General features: G+C 33.1%; 2 protein-coding genes across 2 annotated transcripts in view; one reads left to right on the top strand and one right to left on the bottom strand.

Annotated features, from left to right (window-relative positions):
* The first annotated feature begins 3,621 nt into the window (after nucleotides 1-3,621).
* On the top strand, nucleotides 3,622-5,392 carry LOC135132464 (26S proteasome non-ATPase regulatory subunit 6). Its single transcript, XM_064060573.1, has 5 exons — nucleotides 3,622-3,840; nucleotides 4,129-4,480; nucleotides 4,527-4,746; nucleotides 4,797-5,074; nucleotides 5,123-5,392. Exons 1-5 carry the CDS (start codon nucleotides 3,696-3,698, stop codon nucleotides 5,295-5,297), a joined length of 1,170 nt encoding a protein of 389 aa, XP_063916643.1. The 5' UTR covers nucleotides 3,622-3,695; the 3' UTR covers nucleotides 5,298-5,392.
* A 7,648-nt stretch (nucleotides 5,393-13,040) lies between these two features.
* LOC135133099 (uncharacterized) overlaps nucleotides 13,041-22,295 on the bottom strand; it is a 200,295-nt gene continuing 191,040 nt past the window's right edge. Inside the window, exon 5 of the mRNA XM_064061361.1 lies at nucleotides 13,041-13,845. Within this exon, the coding sequence (XP_063917431.1) occupies nucleotides 13,539-13,845 (307 nt within the window). The 3' untranslated portion in view covers nucleotides 13,041-13,538. The remainder of the gene's footprint in view (nucleotides 13,846-22,295) is intronic.

The following is a 22,295-nucleotide window of genomic DNA, read 5'->3' as shown; positions in this document are numbered from 1 at the left end:
TGAAATTTCGAAAATTTCGTTGAAAATTGGTCGAAAATTGGTCGTATTTTGCATAGATTTGTAAGTTTCAAAGGACGATTCTGGAAAAACCATTGGAGTTATCGAAGAAATGAAAGCGGGAGTGACTTCTACGGCCCGAAATCTACAAGAAAATGTATATAGTGAAATTTCGAAAATTTCGTTGAAAATTGGTCGAAAATTGGTCGTATTTTGCATAGATTTGTAAGTTTCAAAGGACGATTCTGGAAAAACCATTGGAGTTATCGAAGATGTGAAAGCGGGTGTGACTTCTGCGGCACGAAATCTACAAGAAAATGTATATAGTGAAATTTCAAAAATTTCGTTGAAAATTGGTCGAAAATTGGTCGTATTTTGCATAGATTTGTAATTTTCATACGACGATTCTGGAAAAACCATTGGAGTTATCGAAGAAATGAAAGCATGAGTGACTTTTACGGTCCGAAATGTACAAGGAAATTTCACTTAATACATTCTCGGAGGTGGGTGGGGTTAGTTTCACCTTTTCGTCTAGATTCCAACGTTTGTCAATATAAAACTCCCTTTTTGTCCAAAAAAATGAGTGACCATGAGAAAAATCGGGTGGGTGGGCGGGGCCACTTTGAATTTTTATCACGCTTGGGGGTTGTATCTATGTATGTATGTAACGGAATCTTTGAGCTTAATTTTCATCGGTTTCTAAAAGTCTGATCATCTTGAAACTTTGCACACGTCTCAAGGATCGATGACAATGCAATAATTTGATAACAGTTTCCCATTATCCTTATTAGGACCGCCAGGATCCTCGATCCTACGGAGACCACTGAGTGGTTCTTTCTAGAAAAATCTAAATAAGTAATTAATTCCCCAATTTATGAATTTGTCGCAGACTAAAAAATGAAAAATAAATAATAGTTTAAAAAACTAAAAAAACACGCTTTTATTGCTAATCGAACTAAAAACTAGAAAATAATTTTTAATGACAGAGTTTAATATTACAGTAGTAGAAGATCAAACAATCAATCATAATAAATCACCTCAAATTAAAATTATAATAAAATTTAAGTTTTTAACAGAATAATTCAATTCAGAGTAAAAAGCGTGGGGTGCATTTTACTGTGGTTCATAACTATCCTCTCATAGATAGTTGCCAATAGAATGATTGTAATATTTAAAATATCAAGCACCCCACGCTTTTTACTCTGAATTGAATTATTCTGTTAAAAACTTAAATTTTATTATAATTTTAATTTGAGGTGATTTATTATGATTGATTGTTTGATCTTCTACTACTGTAATATTAAACTCTGTCATAAAAAATTATTTTCTAGTTTTTAGTTCGATTAGCAATAAAAGCGTGTTTTTTTAGTTTTTTAAACTATTATTTATTATAAATAGATTCGGTCACATGACCAAATAAAATTCAATTTCTATCTAATCAAAAAAGCCAATGAAATTCAAAACCGAAGGTGGGTGGAGTTAGTTTTAGGTTTTTGTTTAGATTCCACTGTTGTTCAATATAAAATGCCCTTTTCGTCCAATCAAATGAGTGACCAACAAGAAAACCGGGTTGGTGGGCGGGGCCACTTTGAATTTTTTATGCTTAATTCGCCACTTGACGTAGTAAAATCTAATAAAAAAAACAATAAAATTCAATAGCGGTGGTGGGTGGGATTAGTTTTACGTTTTTTGTCTAGATTTTCTTGTTAATCACTATTTGTTTATCACTTTTGTCCAATAGAATGAGTGATTAGGAGGAAAACAGGGTGGGTGGGCGGGGCCATTTAAAATTTTTGTAAATCTAGTTCGCCATTTGACATAGTACTTAATACTCAGTCATAATCTAATCAAATAAACCAATGAAATGCATAACCAGAGGTGGGTGGGGTTAGTTTTATCTTTTCGTCTACATTCCAATGTTAATCAATATAAAACTCCCTTTTTGTCCAAAATTTGTCCAAAAAAATGAGTTCGATCATGAGAAAAATCTGGTGGGTGGACGAGGCGGGGCCACTTTGAATTATTATAAATAGATTCGGTCACATGATATAATAAAATTCAATTTTCATCTAATCAAAAAAGCTAGTGAAATTCAAAACCGAAGGTGGGTGGAGTTAGTTTTAGGTTTTTGTTTAGATTCGACTGTTGTTCAATATAAAATACCCTTTTCGTCCAATCAAATTAGTGACCAAAAAGAAAACCGGGTGGGTGGGCGGGGCCACATTGAATTTTTTAAGTCTAATTCGCCACTTGACGTAGTAAAATCTAATAAAAAAAAACAAAGAAATTCAAAAGCGGTGGTGGCTGCGATTAGTTTTACGTTTTTTGTCTAGATTTTCTTGTTTATCACTATTTGTTCATCACTTTTGTCCAATAGAATGAGTGATTAGGAGGAAAACCGGGTGGGTGAGCGGGGCCACTTTGAATTTTTATAAACAGATTCGGCCACATCACAAAATAAAATTCAATTTCCATCTAATCAAAAAAGCCAATGAAATTCAAAACCGAAAGTGGGTGGAGTTAGTTTTAGGTTTTTGTTTAGGCTCCACTGTTGTTCAATATAAAATGCACTTTTTATAAATAATTTATAAATGTCTTATTACATACATTTTTTTTGGTTTATTTATTTATGAAAAATAATAACACGTTGTTTTATTTTGGGGATCCCAAAACCCCCGTACATAACGTACTGAAGAGTTAATCCGCCATTTTTCAGACACCCAGTATATCGGAAGCTCTTGGGTAAAACTAATTTTCTAAATACTCGCCAACATATTTCCAATTAATTTAATGTGCGGTATTTAATTGCATTTCTACTAACTCTATTATTCATAATGATTCATTAATTTCGCAGTCATTTGGTTTCTGTAACTAGAATTTCTCCCTGTTGAAATCAACAAATATCATTATTGCACCCGAAAACACAAATTAAAAAGCCAGACTGAACCATTTAAGCGGAGTGCGGCGCAAAAAACCTCTTGAAAATTTTTATATTCGCAAACACGCTTTTTGCGCCCCTAACCCTAGTTATCATCCACTAAAACTCACCTTGGACAAACTTCTTGCGCCGCTTTTTCTCCGCCGCCTTCCCTCATTAATACGCCCGTCTGAACGTTGTCATTTTTTACCGTTTTCTCGCAATTTTTTAAGGTCAACTTTTCATTTAGCCCGTGCTATACCCCATTACGCTCATCTCCAGCGAAACGCGCTCTCTTTCCGTCGCCCGCGCCATCCGCATCTGCGCTCTCCGTCCGTCACGGCTTGATCTACTACCCCTATATTTCTTGCTCCAATTCCGGTGTTTGTGAGTTGTGAGGGGCTCGGAGAGTCGTTCCGTCGATCCGTTCCATTCATCTTGCGGAAGGCTGGATGTGGCCACGAAGGGGGAGATTAATGAGATCTTAAATATTTTTGCGGCGACTAGAAACCACAGAATTTGGTAGAGAATGATAATAACAATAAATAAATCGGGTTTAGTGCTGCTTTTAATCTCTAACGACATTGTAAAGGATGGTGAATCTTTCATTGATTTTTTTCGTGTTGTTACGCAACGCACTCCAAGGACTCGAACGTACTCCTTGGCCCCGCCCCAATCCTCTGCGCATATGTCAAATCGATTGACAATTGACATTTGCAAACAGTGATCGTCAGAGTCAGTGACTTGTGCTTTGTGCTACAAAATTTGAAAAACCCACAAAATGCCCATTGAAAACTTGGAAGACCAAGGGCTGGAGAAAAACCCAGACCTCGAACTAGCCCATTATAAATTTCTGTTAACTTTACCCGAATATCGAAATGACCGCTTCGTGCACCAAAAAATCACAGAAGCCATCAAAAAAGACGGTAAGACGCGAAAAAACAAACTTTTGCGTCCATAAAACACGTAAAAACACACATCGTTTGCAAAATTACCCGAAAAAAACAGTCTTTCTCGGTGAAGTTTACATAACCTCACTTTTTGTTTTGCTGAGTAATAACGTAATCGGCAGGCAAAAAAGACACAAATGGAAGTACAAACGTTTCATTGTTTTAATAGAAACCCCAAAGACACATTTGTTTTTGTAAATTAAGTAAAAAAACCCGTTTGTGACCAAATTCAATTGACATAACCTCACTTTTTGTTTTTGTTAGACATGGCCCCCTGGTACGAGCTCATCATCAAAGACGCCGGCTGGAAAAAAGACGCCAACTTTCTCAAAACCATCCAGGCCAAGAACGCCGAAGAAATCAAGAAACTGGACGCCGCGATTGAAGACGCTGAGAAAAATCTGGGGGAGATGGAAGTGCGCGAAGCCTATTTAAAAAAAGCCGAGTATTATAGCAGGATTGGGGACAAAGAAAACGCTGTCACCACTTTCAGGCAGACGTACGACAAGACGGTGTCTTTGGGGCACCGTCTCGACATTATTTTCCACTTGATTAGGATTGGGTTGTTCTTCATGGATCATGATCTCATTACTAGAAACATAGAAAAGGCGAAAACGTACGTCAATGTCGTGTTTGAACTGTAATTAACAAAATTGTTGCAGTTTGATCGAGGAAGGTGGCGATTGGGACAGGCGAAACAGGTTGAAGGTCTATCAAGGTGCTTATTGCATGGCGGTCCGTGATTTTAAAACTGCCGCGAATTTGTTTCTGGATACCGTGAGCACGTTTACGTCTTATGAGTTGATGGATTATAAAGCGTTCGTGCGCTATACTGTATACACCTCAATTATCAGCCTCCCTAGGAATCAACTCAGAGATAAAGTAACTTAAGTCATTTTTACAAAACAAGTGTGTTAACTGTGTTTTCATAGGTTGTCAAAGGGTCTGAAATTTTGGAAGTCCTTCACTCTGAACCCTTTGTCAAAGACTACCTTTTCTCTTTATACAACTGCCAATACTCTGAGTTTTTCAATAACCTAGCTGAAGTGGAGACAATTCTGCGGAAAGACTACTTCCTGAACCCCCACTATCGCTACTACATTCGTGAAATGAAGATTTCAGCGTACACGCAGTTACTCGAGTCTTACAGATCATTAACTTTGCAATATATGGCTGAAGCGTTCGGCGTGACGGTTGAATTTATTGACTCGTAAGTTCTACATAGCTCGAAGCACTAAAATCAATCATGTTTTTGCAGGGAATTATCGACTTTTATTGCCGCCGGAAGATTGCATTGTAAAATTGATAGAGTTGGTGGAATTGTGGAAACAAATCGTCCTGACCTGAAAAATGCACAGTTTAATTCAGTCGTGAAACAAGGAGATCTACTGCTGACGCGCGTGCAGAAACTCTCGAGAGTCATTAATATATAAATTATTTTTCTATTGTTACGATAGGATTAATTAATATGGAACGATTAATTAGTGTTTTTTTTTTTAATAAATTTCCGTTACGGACGTGTACTTGATTGATTGTTTGAAGTGGGTTGGGTGTGGAGATTGAAGCGCTGTCACTTAGTTTGGTTTATTTCATGAGTAAATACATCTGGTACAAATATCGTTGCAATATCGTCAATCTTAATTAGGTCTGACAGTTAAAAACGGGCTAGTAAATTTTAGGATACATTAACACTAATGTAATATTGTTCCCTCTATCATGCAAGTAATTAAAGGTGGTTGGCAACCCTTACCGACAAGTCCCTGCGGGGAAATGTCAACAGAGTCAAGTACAACTAAATTATCTAACTAAATATGTACAGATTGAGCAATTGTTTTTAAGCGAAATTAGGGTAAAGAAAAATAGCTAGCGATAAACGATAATGCTGCAGCTTTAATCTAAAGTTTAGGCCGTTTTTAGCTTGTTTTTAACATGGTGTATTATTTACAAGAAATTCAAAGCTTTGGTCTCTCCATGTACACGTATTGACAAAAGTTTGGTAGATTCGAGGTCGATCTGGTGATTTATTAGTCCACAACGTTGGCAGTAATGAAAATCAGGTACTAGATCTACGAAAACGAATTAGATGAATTTCTTGCGTCGCATTTAACATGAGGTGCAAATTAAATTAAAATCGCCTTTGTTGTTTTAGTAATTTAGCTTGCACCCGGTGATATCCCTTTAGTCGTATTTTTATTTAAACAGTATTAACATTTCCTTTTATATCTTTAAACATCTTTATATGAAATCAGTCTTAATACAAGCTTATTTACAAGATATCAATTCAATACCTAAGTGCTCTTTTCATAAAAATTACAAGACTGGTGGTAGCAGAAGACACTAAACACAGCATGCTAACTTGTAAGTGTTATGAAACGGGCTCGTACACCTCAAACGAAAATTTAGTTTAATTAGGCCTTTGATAAAGCGCGAACTCCATTTCTCGTCCTAGACACTCCCCTTGTCCGAAACCATTCAACTTTCATAAGAACGCATTTTGTCACAGGGGCGGCCTAGAATCGACTCTATCTTCGTGAAAAATGGATCAGATTGCGTCATTTTTCCTCGAAATAAGATTCAGCGCGGGTTGACGTACTACAACGCACTGAATCTTCGGAGTTCTTGTGTCCTCCGACAAGTTTACGAGACGACGTCTAGCGGCGGAAGGTGGCACCAAAATGTTTGTTCGGCCGGGTCAAGTGCGAAACTTGCCGGAGTTGGCGTCGAGGAGGGATGGTATTAGATCAGGTTGTGTAGAGAGGCACAGCACAGAAAGGCAGGCTGATATGATAGGTTCTACATTAAGTAGACGATTCTACAACATCTATAATTGCCGATAATTAAGCTTAGTGTTGTGTAGATCAAGCAAACTATGTCTAGACACTGTAAAAAAAATCGAAGGCTGCTTGATCCGAGGAAAACAAGTGTAATACTAGACATTCATCTCCAATTGTTGCTATCTATTAATTGACAATTGCAGTTTTGAGTGTACAAACCGCTTCGAACGGTTCGCACACCGGATTTTGAGACGCGGATCCGCGTGGTTTGCCCAGTGGATGAGTCCCATGGTACCATGGTGGGTCTTGGGCGCACGGAAAACGGCTGGTGGCACTGAAGGAGTTCCAAAATTTCCTGTTTTTGAAAACCTGAAATAGTTGGAAGTTTTTTTTTTGCAAAGCGGTGCGATTTTTGAAATTTTGGTGAAAATCTCAACCTTTTTGAAGTTTTCGGAAGTTTATAGTATTAATGAAACAATCTGGAAGCAATCTAAGATTTTTTTGTTTTCCAAAAAAATTAATTTTTCGGAACTTTGAAGGTTCCCCAAAGTTAGAGTATTTCTAGGACTTTCGATTTTAAACTTACTGTTGACGTTGAAGTTCCTGTTGTACAAAAATTTACCATTTTAGACATGTTTTAAGTTTCTTGTTGTCGAAATAAGTCTACATATATTAAGAAAAAAAAAAAAGCAAAACGTAGCCCCACCCACCCACTCTATCTCTATTGTGATGATTTATTTTATTCGTCGTGAGCCAAGGAGGCGGAGCTTAACTGCAAAATCCTTATTTCCCTAAGAGAAATTTAAAACATGTTTTTGGGTATCGTGTTCTTCAAAGAATATTATCTATATTAAGAAAAAAATAAAGCCAAAGATTAGGCCCCACCCATACCCACCCCGACCTCAATTCACAACTGTGACGAATTTTTCATTCGTTGTCAGATCGAGGGGCGGGGCTTAATTGCAAGATCCATATTTGTCTACAAAATTTACCATTTTAGACATGTTTTAAGTTTCTTGTTCCAAAAAGGCGACTGCATATATAAAGAAAAAAGGCAAAATATAAGCCCCACCCACCCGCCCTATCTCAATTCTGATGATTTTTTTATTCGTCGTGAGCCAAGGGGGCGCAGCTTAATTGCAAAATCCTTATTTCTCTGCAAGAAATTACCAGGTAAGACATGTTTTAGAGTATCATGTTATTCACAGAAAAAATTAGAGCCAAAGATTAAGCCCCACCCATACCTGCCCTGATCTAAATAGTAATGAACTTTTCATTCGTTGGCAGACCTAGGGGCGGAGCCTAATTGCAAAATCCATATTTGTCCACAAGAATATACCATTTTAAACATGTTTTAAGTTTCTTGTTCTGAAAAAACGACTACGTACTTGTCAAGATAAGACTGATTTTGGCAGAGGTCCCACTCTTCTAAGAAAATAAAGGGTGGGTGGGCGGCACTAGTACTTGTCAAGATAAGACTAATTTTGGCAAATGACATATCCTCTAAAAAAATAAGGGTGGGTGGGCGGGGCTAGTACTTGCCAAGATAAGATTTATTTTGGCAGACAACTTATTCTTCTAAAACAATAAAAATAAAAAAACAAAAATCGACAAATTGAAAATCGGATAAATGAGAATGTATAACCGGAAAATCAGAAATCGAAATATCGGAAAATTGAAAAAAAAAACAAATCTTATAAAATCGAATTCTAAATTCCAGTTTTCATTTCTTTTCAGTTTTTAGATTTTTCAACTTTTGGACAATTTGTTTGACAATTTTGTATTTTTTAAATCCAATCTTTTGATTTTTCAATTTTTAACTTTCCGATTTTGCAATTTTTTTATTTTTAATTTTTCAAGTTCTCAATTTAAAATTTTTCATTTTCACGATTTGTCATTCTTCGATTTTTTAACTAAAAGAACAAATTTATTCGAACCGAAATTTTGAAAAATCGAAAAATAGAAAAATTCAGAATGTAACTGCGAAATCGAAAAATCGAAACGTCGAAAGCTTGATAAATTCAGAAGTCGAAAAAGGGAAAAATAAAAACATTGAAGAATGGAAATGTTGAAAATCCCAAAACTAAAATGTGGAAAAATTGATAAATCGAAGAAAAATTGAAAGATCGAGAAATCGAAAAGCCGAAAAATCGAAAAATAAAAAAATGGAAAAATCGACAAATTGAAAAATCGAATAAATGAGAAATCGGAAAATTGTACAACTGTATAACCGGAAAATCAGAAATCGAAATATCGGAAAATTGAAAAAAACATCTTAATAAAATCGAAATTCCAGTTTTCATTTTTTTTTAGTTTTTAGGTTTTTCAACTTTTGAATATTTCATTGGACAATTTGTTTGACGACTTTGCATTTTTTAAATCCAATCTTTTGATTTTTCATTTTTTAACTTTACGATTTTGCAATTTTTCGATTTTTAATTTTTCAAGTTCTCAATTTAAAATTTTTCTTTTTCACTATTTGTCATTCTTCGATTTTTTAACTAAAAGAACAAATTTATTTGAACCGCAATTTTGAAAAATCGAAAAATATAAAAATTCAAAATGTAGCTGCAAAATCGAAAAATCGAAACGTCGTAAGCTTGATAAATTCAGAAGTCGAAAAATTGAAAAATAAAAAAATTGAGAAATCGAAATTTCAAAAATCAAAAAATTGAGAAATCGAAGTTTCAAAAATCAAAAAATTGAAGAATCGAAATGTTGAAAAATCCCAAAACTAAAATATGGAAAAATTGATAAATCGAAGAAAAATTGAAAGATCGAGTAATCGAAAGCCGAAAAATCGAAAAATAAAAAAATGGAAAAATCGACAAATTGAAAAATCGAATAAATGAGAAATCGGAAAATTGTACAACTGTATAGTCAGAAAATCAGAAATCGAAATATCGGAAAATTGAAAAAAAAAAAAACAACAAATCTTATAAAATCGAAATCGAAATCCCAGTTTTATTTTTTTTTTAGTTCTTAGATTTTTCAACTTTTGAATATTTCATTGGACAATTTGTTTGACAATTTTGTATTTTTTGAATCAAATTTTTTGATTTTTCAATTTTTAACTTCACGATTTTGCAATTTTTTGATTTTTAATTTTTCAATTTCTCAATTTAAAATTTTCCATTTTAACGATTTGTCATTCTTCGATTTTTTAACTAAAAGAACAAATTTATTCGAACCGAAGTTTTGAAAAATCGAAAAATAGAAAAATTCAAAATGTAATTGCAAAATCGAAAAATCGGAACGTCGAAAGCTTGATAAATTCAGAAGTCGAAAAATTGAAAAACAAAAAATTGAGAAATCGAAATTTCAAAGATCAAAAAAAATGAGAAACCGAAATTTCAAAAATCAAAGAATCGAAGTGTTGAAAAATTCCAAAACTAAAATATGGAAAAATTGATAAATCGAAGAAAAATTGAAAGATCGAGAAATCGAAAGCCGAAACATCGAAATATAAAAAAAATGGAAAAATTGACAAATTGAAAAATCGGATAAATGAAAAATCGGAAAATTGTACAACTGTGTAATCGGAAAATCAAAAATCGAAATATCGGAAAACTGAAAAAAAAACAAATCTTATAAAATCGAATTCAAAATTCCAGTTTTCATTTTTTTTTTAGTTTTTAGATTTTTTAACTTTTGAATATTTCATTGGACAATTTGTTTGACAATTTTGCATTTTTTAAATCCAACCTTTTGATTTTTCATTTTTTATTTTTATGATTTTGCAATTTTTTGATTTTTAGTTTTTCAAGTTCTCAATTTAAAATTTTTCATTTTCACGATTTGTCATTCTTCGATTTTTTAACTAAAAGAGCAAATTTATTCGAACCGAAATTTTGAAAAATCGAAAAATAGAAAATTTTAAAATGTAACTGCAAAATCGAAAAATCGAAACGTCGAAAGCTCGATAAATTTAGAAGTCGAAAAATTGAAAAATAAAAAATTGAAAAATCAAAATTTCAAAAATCAAAAAATTGAAGAATCGAAATGTTGAAAAATCCCAAAACTAAAATATGGAAAAATTGATAAATAGAAGAAAAACTGAAAGATCGAGAAATCGAAAGTCGAAAAATCGACAAATAAAAAAATCGAAAAATCGACAAATTGAAAAATCGGATAAATGAGAAATTCGAAAATTGTACAACTGTGTAATCGGAAAATCAGAAATCGAATTATCGGAAAATTGAAAAAAAAACAAATCTTATAAAATCGAATTCGAAATTCCAGTTTTCATTTTTTTTTAGTTTTTATAGATTTTTCAACTTTTGAATATTTCATTGGACAATTTGTTTGACGATTTTGTATTTTTTAAATCCAGTCTTTTGATTTTTCAACTTTTAACTTTACGATTTTGCAATTTTTTGATTTTTAATTTTTCAAGTTCTCAATTTAAAATTGTTCATTTCCACGATTTGTCATTTTTCGATTGTTTAACTAAAAGAACAAATTTATTCGAACCGAAATTTTGAGAAATCGAAAAACAGAAAAATTCGAAATGTAACTGAAAAATCCCAAAACTAAAATATGGAAAAATTGATGAATCGAAGAAAAATTGAAAGATCGAGAAACCGAAAAGCCGAAAAATCGAAAAATAAAAAAATGGAAAAATCGACAAATTGAAAAATCGGAAAACTGTACAACTGTATAATCGGAAAATCAGAAATCGAAATATCGGAAGATTGGAAAAAAAACAAATCTTATAAAATCGAATTCGAAATTCCAGTTTTCATTTTTTTTTAGTTTTTAGATTTTTCAACTTTTGAATATTTCATTGGACAATTTATTTGACAATTTCGCATTTTTCAAATACAATCTTTTGATTTTTCAATTTTTAACTTTGCGATTTTGCAATTTTTTGTTTCTCTCAATTTAAAATTTTTCATTTTCACGGTTTGTCATTCTTCGATTTTTTAACTGAAAGGACAAATTTATTCGAACCGAAATTTCCAAAAATCGAAAAATAGAAACATTCAAAATGTAACTGCAAAATCGAAAAATAAAAAAATTGAGAAAACAAAAATTTCAAAAATCAAAATATTGAAAAATCGAAATGTTGAAAAATTCCAAAACTAAAATATGGAAAAATTGATAAATCGAAGAAAAACTGAAAAATCGAGAAATCGAAAAATAAAAAAAAAAATGGAAAAATCGAAAAATTTTGCAAATCGAAATATGGAAAGCTCGATAAATCCGGAAATCGAAAAATTGAACAGCCGAAACTCTAAACCATCGAAGTCGAAAAATAACATCATCAAAATAGTATAAATGCAAAATATAAGTCCCGCCCACCCACCCTATCTCAATTTATGATCTCAATGTTTTTTTTAATCGTCGTGAACCAAGGGGGCGGAACTTGATTGCAAAATCCTTATTTCTCTACAAAAAATTACCAGGTAAGACATGTTTTTGAATATCGTGATAGTAGTAGATAAATAGTAATGAAGTTGTCATTCGTTGGCAAACCTAGGGGCGGAGCCTAGTTGCAAAATCCATATTTCTTTACAAAAATTTACCATTTTAAACGTGTTTTAGGTTTCTAACAATCAAAAAATCATCACAAATAAGATGGGGTGGGTGGGCGGGGTTTATATTTTGCCTTTTTTTGTTAATATATGTATATATGCTGAATTCTTTGTACAACGCGATACTCATTTTTAATTTGTTGTAAAGAAATAAATAATTTGCAGTTAAACTCCGCCCCTTTGTTCACGGCGAATAAAACAAATCATCACTATTGGGATAGGGCGGGTGGGCGGGTTTAGATTTTGCCTTTTTTTTAAATGTGTACACTTCTTTTCAGAACATGAAACTTAAAACATGTTTAAAATGGAAAATTTGTATACGGAAGTATCGATTTTGCAATTAGGCTCCACCCATAATTGCAAGATCCATATTTTCTTGCAGAAATGGACCATTTTAATCATGTTTTAAGTTTCTTGTTGTGAAAATATGACTACACATTTTAAGGAAAAAAAAGGCAAAATGTAATGTTTTTATTCGTCGTGAGCCAAGGGGGTGGAGCTTAATTGCAAAATTCTTATTTCTCTACAAGAAATAAAAAAGATGCCAAAAATTAAGCCCCACCTATATTCATCCCAAGCTCAATTATGAGGAACTTTTCATATGTTGTCAGACCGAGGGGCGGAGTTTAATTGCAAAATTTCCTACAAAAATGTACCATTTTACACATGTTTTACCTTTCTTGTTGTGTTTATAGAATATATTAAGAAAATAGGGTAAAATGGCCCTTGTAGTTAAAAACGACGCATACCTTTGGGAATTTTTGGAACTCTGCTGAGAGCTTTAAAAATCTGTACGACCGGAAAATTTTATTTTGAATTTTCTGATAGTTTCTGTAGAACGGAAATTCTGTTTCGGTGTCCTTTCAGTGCTGCCACCACATTTCGCGCGCCCAAAACCCCCACCATGGCCTTCGACCGTCCAGTTCGAACTAAACAGAAGGGAATTCACTTGTACAAATCCGTTTTGGCAATTGCAGTCTCGGAATACGAAATCATCAAAACAGAACAAACCGAATATACCTCAACCAAATCTTAAGCCGACTTTACACGATACATACAACACCGAGCGACAGATCGATTTCCCTTGAAAAACCCGTGCATTTTATGTAAAACCATAAATCTCCACCGGCTCCAAGAACTCGAGGTCAGTACGAAAAAAAAAGGCCTAAGTCTAAAAGGCACCTTAATAAACACGGGGTGAAAGGTCAGAAGAATCAAAATCGGAACCCCTAATTGACAATTGACAACTTATAATTTCACATAAAACACATCGAGTGCGCCACCTCTGGGGCGGTCAACCGTTCAGCTCATGAGCACGCTCCCGTCCATCTGGTACGCGTAACCGTTCTCCATCTTGTGGAGCTCACACGGCTCGGTCTCCTTCTTGTCGCACAGAGCGTGGTGTCAGAGGTTGATGGAGTCGCCGTCGGAGGGCTCCACGAGCGGCCAGTCGCTCTCGGGGCTCGAGGGTCTGGAGGAGGTCGAGGACGACACGCTGACGATGCTGATGGGGATGTCCGGGCTGAGGGGGGGTTTCGGTGTTGGTCAGGCCACGGTGACGACGTGGCCCTCCGGGTCCGGCGACCAGCAGTTGTCGGACAGCCAGCACCCGATCACCACGGTCACCAGCCCGATGAGCAGGGCCAGCATGATGTACACCTCGGCGTTGCCTGCGCAACCAACCAAAATCTATACTTCTATATCTATACTTATATAATACTGTCGTCTAATTCACGTCAATTTTTGGTCATAACTGGTCGGCGACGTCATTCGCCGAAAAAATCACGTGAAAATGACGAGATTTTTATGACTTACTTCTGACGTCAATTAATGACGTCAAAAGGCCGTCCTTTCTTCGTCATTTTTTATAGATTATATGATCAATTAGATGTGGGTCGTCGTATTCTTTAAAAAGTGGCCTTCATAATGCTTGATTATATTTAGAGCAAAAAATACAACGGCTTAATTAGAAATACACCAAAGACAAGTTTTTTCATTGTAATAATTTCTAATAAAATAATTATTTCTGAAAACTTGTTTACTCTGGAAGTGTTATTTTGTAAGTACCTGCTACCTGCTTGGCAAATTATAAATAGAACATCTGGGGTTGAGCGAAAAGACCCAACGACACAAACAAAGTCATAAAAATTCTTTGTCCATTGTCCCTAAAACGGGACAAGGTTTTGAAGAATTCCTTCGTCGAATTTTGATTTTATAAAGACGTTTATTTATAAAGTGATGACGGTTACCAAAAAAATTCGAGAGTGATTCATATTCAGTTTTATTAAATTTATCCTTATCCATATTTACTATACAATACATCAGATGTTTGGGGTGTGCATTCGGACTTTCCCTTTTTTCGGTATTTATGTTTATTGCACTTCACAGAGAAGCATTCCAATAGTTCCAGTTGGTTCTCAACCACCGAAACTTTCTCGTGTATCCGTTACTCACTTCAACTTTAACGCAGTTTTGTGCAAATTTATGCCAGTCAGTGTGGGTTGTACTTATTTATAGTAGGTAAGTTAATATCAAATAAAGTAATCATTTTAATTTTTACGTGTTTCTGTTATTTTTGATAACTGTACGTAGATAACAAAAGCAGTTTTTTCAGATAAGCTGGAAAGACCACCATTAATCACTGAAGATACTCCCACTGATTATGAAGAACTTACGGTGATTGTTTTTGAAAATGAGGCGCTATAAAATATTGCAAAGGTATGTTACTGCAATTTTTTACGAACTAATGCTAATGAACATAATTTTATTTTAGATTTGAAACAAATACAAAACACATGTGCCAAACGAAAGAAATGCTAAAGGAAACGAGTGAAAAAATCTCCAACATGGAAACGTCATCAAATCTGACAACTGAAAAAGAAAACAAAAACAGAAATTATGCCGCCAAAACCACACCTAAACAAATTTTGACGAATTACAAGATTATGTTTGCATATTAGAACAAGCAGATTTCTTTGTAAGTTAAAAAAATACAATGAATTCAGATATACATATATAACATTAATATTGGATATTATATATAGGTAGATGCCTGTAATACTACGATACTTTTTGGTAACTTACTATTTACACATACACATTTCGCTTCATTGTAAAAAGTATTGACAACGAGATTTTCCTGATAGGCTGTACGTTTTTGTCAATGCAACAATTTTACGATTATCCGTTAGATTCAAGTAAATTTAGCATTTTTAAAATACAGAATTTGTCTTCTGCTTTAAGCTGTAATCCCTTAAATTTAATACTAGTCAAATGCTTGATATTGCCCATATGATGAAAAAATGATTGCATTTCCATTAATCCACGCACTCTAACGGGTTTTTCTTTTCAGTGCAATAAATTGAGGCAAACTTAAAAAACTTAGGTTATAGATATGATTGTTAAAACAGAATTAATTCTTGACGGTACTTTTTTGTGTGTTGGGGACAGTCAAGTCGTCGTGAATTAGATAGTTTTACATATACTGTCGTTTTACAGTGCATTTTCAATCAAGTAACTTCAACAATGCGATTCAATTGTCTTTTGCCTTTATTCTATAGTTGTTTTAAAATATTTTTTGTAAATAGATTTGTTTGTGTTTTTAAGACTGATCTATAGTTTATTATAGTTTTTTTTTTAATATTCTTTGTAACTAAATAGATTTCTTTGTGTTTTTAAAACTGATTTTTCTTTAAATAGCAAATTTTATTACAACGTTTATTTTTGATTATATATTGTACAATATCCTTTTTTTTATTTATACTAATTATACTCGTAATTACCTGTATGTAGATTTGTTTGTGTTCTTAGGAGTGGTTTATCTTTAATTTGTTTAACTGACATATTTTTTACTTGTTTATTGAAGTTCATTGTTGGTTGTACAAAATTGTAGTAAATTTAATTTTTTTACACTAATTTGTTTTAACTTTAATTAATATATACTTTGTTTTGGGCTTTACTTGGTGATTATAACGAATTATAATATTTTATTTAAGCTAAACAATATAAAAAAATAAAATTATTTCAGCGTTTTATTTATTGCATATTTTTTTCTAAAAATCAAAATATAAAAAACGTCTTAAAATTGACAATAAATGCCGTCTCTAGGACGTCAGTAAATCACGTCAATAATTCGTTACAAAATGACGACTCTAGGACGTCAGTACATCACGTCAATAGTTCGTGAGAAAATGACGTCATCTAGACGAGACATTTGACCGTCATTGGTACGTCAATATCACGTGAAATCTTTGGTCACTATGACGTAAATGATGACCATTTATTCACGTTAAAAAGACGACATCATGTTGCCTGGGTACTGGTTCAAATTCAAAAAATCTTTTTATGTTGGATAGTCCATGTATCATATCTACATATAGGCTATACAACATCACGCTACGATCATTAGGAGCGAAGTAGCAATGAAAAATTCGGAAAAACGGGAAAATTATTCCTCCTTTGACAGCTTCCGTTGCTTACGCTGCTTAAACGGTTAAAGTTACGTAAAAATCATGTATGACGAAATTGTTCCCCTCTAAAAGTTCTAAAGAAAAGTACGCGTTAGCATATGTCTATTTTTTAAGGTCGAATCAGTATAACCTTTTTTATGGTAATGAAATTTATTCTAAAATAATAATCCATTATGTATAAAATTCTCGCGTCACAGTGTTTGTAACCGAACTTCTCCGAAATGGGTTGACCGATTTGTATGAAATTTTTTATGTATATTCGGTAGGTCTGAAAATAGGTTGTAAACTATTTTTAAACCCCTAAGTGATAAGGGTGGCCTACCCTAAAAAATTTTTGTCTATTTTTTGGACAAAATTTTTTATTTTTATTTTTTTAAGAATTGGCATCAAGAAATACATATAACCCTAAATTTTCACCTTTCTACCACCAACCCCCATTTTTTAATCGTCTATATAATAAAAATCACTTGCTGTTCCTGTTAGTCTCGCTAAGACTCAAAAACGGCTTGACCGATTTGAAGATTTTTTTTATATTACGGGGGTGGTTTATAAATAAAAAAAGTAAGGAAAACTTAAAAGAACAGTTAAAAAATAAAAAAATTCTAAAAATTTTGTATGGGAATCGCCACTTCGAAGTAATTTGAATAGTTGGCGTTTCTGACGGACACGTCGTCTAACTGACGTGTCATACAAAACTAATTCTTTCGTGCAATTGTGAAAAGTATATTGGATTTCAAATCGTTCTTTGTTTTTCGCAAATCTAAAAAATATGAATGCAATGATAAATTACGAAAATATACTGATGATATTTTCCACATTTTAGATAGGATTTATTAGGCAAAATCTTGAGATGACGTCTTCAAGTTTTTGGGCTTGATAAACTGATATATTTTGATTGAAAACCTACCATGTCAAACAGTAACTTCAAAACCTCTGCAATATTTCAAAATTCAGTTTTGCAATTCTTGATTCAATCAATAAAATAAATTGACTCAGTGATTCATTTTTTTGAGACACCCCCTATAAGCAAAACTAAAAAATATGAATGGAATGATAAATCACAAGTATAGTCTCATCCTATTTTGGACATTTTAGATAGGATTCATTTGTCAAAATTTTGGACTGGTGTCATCAATTTTTTGGAGGGGATAAGTAAATATATTTTGAATAAAAATTTATTATGCTTATCATATGTTTAAAACATCTGCAAGATTTCAAAGCATTCGATTTTGCAGATTCAAAATTAAATTGTAGGTGAAACGAAGTTCACGGGGTCAGCTAGTAATATAATAAACAAGAATCCACCGAATACCCGTAATTTTTCGTTTTTCGACGTTGTTGCAGTGTCGAATTACGCTTTTACGAGCCGAAAGAAATAAATTCGTGCTGCATCAAATTTTGCGTTTCGACTGAATTTAGCGTGGGCGTTTCAAAGGTTAATAAAATGTCAAATCGTAATTTTCCTCCGTTTTCATTTATCTTATTCCCGAAAAGAGATTTTATTCGCGCCGAAGGCGACCGGATGTCTTACATAAAAAAGATGAAACGATGAAGGAGACGGCGTCGGAGTCACGATTGAATGTTGAGCTTGTAATTGCTAATTGTGTAGTAAAAATCTGATGGTTTGCAGGTGTTTTCAAAACCTGTCGACGTGTGTCATCTTTTATGGTACTTGTTTACGGGAAAGGCCAGTTAGAGTACTGTTAAATCAGGTTTTCCCCGTGGTAAATGCAGCAAGGTAAAATGTATATGTATTATATTAGTTGCATCTTCTCCCAGAATGTGCGTCAGAGGATAATTTCCTCATAAACAACATGAAAGTGGGAATCACTTATCCAAATACAAAAAGAAACACAAAAAACTAAAAAAGGTGCAAAAAAATTACCAAAAAATTAAGAAAAACATATCCACCATTTTTGAGTTGAGTTTTTACTTGACAGAATTTTGTAATTACATTTTTGTAAGGATACATTGGATTGGTGCATTGTAATACTAAAAATAACAGTATTGTATTCCCAAAATTTTCTGGAAAATGGAGTGAGCCGTTCCTGATTTAATCAATAAAATAAATTGACACATTCATTAATTTTACTATAATAAATCACAAGTAAAAATTCATCATATTTTACACAATCCGGGTAGATGTAGGAATATAACTCGTTACTATGGAAATTTGTAATTTAACACCTTTAAATTTCACAAGTTTTTACAAGATTAATAGGGGCAAAATCAGTTTTATCTTAACAAGTAGTAGCCCCGCCCACCCACCCATATTTTCTCAAAGTCTATGAGGTCTGCCAAAATCAGTTTTATCTTATCAAGTACTAGCCCCACCCACCCGCCCCTATTTTCTCAGAGGATATGTCATTTGCCAAAATAAGACTTATCTTAGCAAAGAGCGGGCGGGTGGGCGGGGCTAGTACTTGCTCAGATAAGACTGATTTTGGCAGACGTCATAGACTCTGAGAAAATAGGGGCGGGTGGGCGGGGCTAGTAATTGCTCGGATAAGACTGATTTTGGCAGACGTCATACACCCTGAGAAAAGAGGGGTGGGTGGGCGGGGCTACTACTTGCTCAGATAAGACTGATTTTGGGAGACAAATCTGTAGAAAATTTTCAAATGTGGTCCAAAAAAGTTCGAAATTTTGCCAAAGAGAAATATTGAAAACTTGCGCTTTTGAAAATGATTCGAAATTTCTAGAGTGATAATGGTCTCGGAAAACAATTTTTGAATTTTCTAAAAAATCTGTAGGAAATTTTCAATAGTGGTTCAAAAAAGTTCGAAATTTTTCAAAGAGGAACACTGAAAACTTGAGCGCTTGAAAATGTCCAAATATTCAGAAAAAATGTTGCTATATAAATCTCGATGTAGCGATTCGAAAAATATAGGGTGCTCATGGTATCGAGGGAAGATTTTCGAAATATTCGCTTTGAAACAATTTTTTTTTAATCCCCAATATTTCCATATTTGATCAGGGAATTCTGAAAAAATGGAAGGAGTTTTCGGGGAAATCTAGAACAAATATTTCTTAGGTAATTTTCAAAGAAGACCAAAAGAATTCGAAATTTTTATAAGTTAGGCGGACTAAAAAATTGATCTTTTGGAAAAGTTGTCTGAAAGTGCACAAAAAATTCCGGAATATGATTCGAAATTTCTAGAGCGATAATGGTCTCGGGGAAAATTTTTGAATTTTTTAAAAAATCTGTAGGAAATTTTCAAAGGTGGCCCAAAAAAGTTCGAAATTTTGCCAAAGAGGAATACTGAAAACCTGAGAGTTTGAAATTGTTGTCCAAAAATACAGAAAAAATTCTGCTATATAAATCTCTTGGTAGCGAGTCGAAAAATATAGGGTGTTCATGATATCGAAGCAAGATTTTCGAAATATTCGCTGTGAAACTGTTTTTTTAAATCCCCAATATTTCCATATTTGATCAGGCGATTCTGAAAAAATGGAAGGAGTTTTCGGGGAAATCTAAAACAAATATTCTTTTGGTAATTTTCAAACAAGACCAAAAGAATTCGAAATTTTTATAAGTTAGGCGGACTAAAAAATTGATCTTTTGGAAAAGTTGTCTGAAAGTGCACAAAAAATTCCGGAATATGATTCGAAATTTCTAGTGTGTTGAGGTCTGGGAGAAAAATTTTTAAATTTTCTAAAAAATCTGTGGGAAATTTTCAAAGGTGGTCCAAAAAAGTTCGAAATTTTGCCAAAGAGGAATTTTGAAAACTTGAGCGTTTGAAAATGTTGTCCAAAAATGCAGAACAAATTCTGCTATATAAATCTCGTAGTAGCGAGTCGAAAAATATAGAGTGTTCACGATATCGAAGCAAGATTTTCGAAATATTCGCTTTGAAACTGTTTTTTTTTAAATTCCCAATATTTCCATATTTGAGCAGGCGATTATGAAAAAATGGAAGGAGTTTTCGAAGAAATCTGGAACAAATATTCTCTAGGTAATTTTCAAAGAAGACCTAAAGAATTCGAAATTTTTATAAGTTAAGCGGACTAAGAAATTGAACTTTTGGAAAAGTTGTCTGAAAGTGCACAAAAAATTCCGGAATATGATTTGAAATTTCTAGAGCGATAATGGTCTCGGAGAAAAATTTTTGAATTTTCTAAAAAATCTGTAGGAAATTTTCAAAGGTGGTCCAAAAAAGTTCGAAATTTTGCCAAAGAGGAATATTGAAAACTTGAGATTTTGAAAATGTTGTCCAAAAATTCAGAAAAAAATCTGCTATATAAATCTCGATGTAGCGATTCGAAAAATATAGGGAGTTCATGATATCGAAGCAAGATTTTCGAAATATTCGCTTTGAAACTATTTTTTTTTAAATCCCCAATATTTCCATATTTGATCAGGCGATTCTGAAAAAATGGATGGAGTTTTCGGGGAAATCTAGAACAAATATTCTTTAGGTAATTTTCAAAGAAGACCAAAAGAATTCGAAATTTTTATAAGTTAAGCGGACTAAGAAATTGAACTTTTGGAAAAGTTGTCTGAAAGTGCACAAAAAATTCGGAATATGATTCGAAATTTCTAGAGCGATAATGGTCTCGGGGAAAAAATTTTGAATTTTCTAAAAAATTTGTAGGAAATTTTCAAAAGTGGTCCAAAAAAGTTCGAAATTTTGCCAAAGAGAAATATTGAAAACTCGAGCGTTTGAAAATGTTGTCCAAAAATTCAGAAAAAATTCTGCTATGTAAATCTCGGTGTAGCGAGTCGAAAAATATAGGGTGTTCATGATATCGAAGCAAGATTTTCGAAATATTCGCTTTGAAACTGTTTTTTTTTTAAATTCCCAATATTTCCATATTTGAGCAGGCGATTCTGAAAAAATGGAAGGAGTTTTCGAAGAAATCTAGAACAAATATTATTTAAGTAATTTTCAAAGAAGACCTAAAGAATTCGAAATTTTTATAAGTTAAGCGGACTAAGAAATTGAACTTTTGGAAAAGTTGTCTGAAAGTGCACAAAAAATTCCGGAATATGATTTGAAATTTCTAGAGCGATAATGGTCTCGGAGAAAAATTTTTGAATTTTCTAAAAAATCTGTAGGAAATTTTCAAAGGTGGTCCAAAAAAGTTCGAAATTTTGCCAAAGAGGAATATTGAAAACTTGAGATTTTGAAAATGTTGTCCAAAAATTCAGAAAAAAATCTGCTATATAAATCTCGATGTAGCGATTCGAAAAATATAGGGAGTTCATGATATCGAAGCAAGATTTTCGAAATATTCGCTTTGAAACTATTTTTTTTAAATCCCCAATATTTCCATATTTGATCAGGCGATTCTGAAAAAATGGATGGAGTTTTCGGGGAAATCTAGAACAAATATTCTTTAGGTAATTTTCAAAGAAGACCAAAAGAATTCGAAATTTTTATAAGTTAGGCGAACTAAAAAATTGATCTTTTGGAAAAGTTGTCTGAAAGTGCACAAAAAATTTCGGAATATGATTCGAAATTTCTAGAGTGATAATGGTTTCGGAGAAAAATTTTTGAATTTTCTAAAAAATCTGTAGGAAATTTTCAAAGGTGGTCCAAAAAAAGTTCGAACTGGAATACTGAGAACTTGAGCGTTTGAAAATGTCCAAAAATTCAGAAAAAATTCTGCTATATAAATTTCGATGTTACGATTCGAAAAATATAGGG

Source organism: Zophobas morio, unplaced genomic scaffold, assembly GCF_036711695.1.
Source record: "Zophobas morio isolate AGI-343-1 ecotype UQ-CSIRO unplaced genomic scaffold, CSIRO_AGI_Zmor_V1 ptg000021l, whole genome shotgun sequence".
Lineage (NCBI taxonomy): Eukaryota > Metazoa > Arthropoda > Insecta > Coleoptera > Tenebrionidae > Zophobas > Zophobas morio.
This window is presented reverse-complemented; position numbering and strand designations above follow the sequence as displayed.

Excerpts from the sequence above, each read along its gene's own strand:
- LOC135132464 (XM_064060573.1), top strand. The coding sequence starts at position 3,696 with ATGCCCATTGAAAACTTGGAAGACCAAGGGCTGGAGAAAAACCCAGAC. Across the intron at positions 3,841-4,128 it reads AGAAGCCATCAAAAAAGACG|ACATGGCCCCCTGGTACGAG; the intron begins GTAAGACGCGAA and ends TGTTTTTGTTAG. Across the intron at positions 4,481-4,526 it reads AACATAGAAAAGGCGAAAAC|TTTGATCGAGGAAGGTGGCG; the intron begins GTACGTCAATGT and ends AAATTGTTGCAG.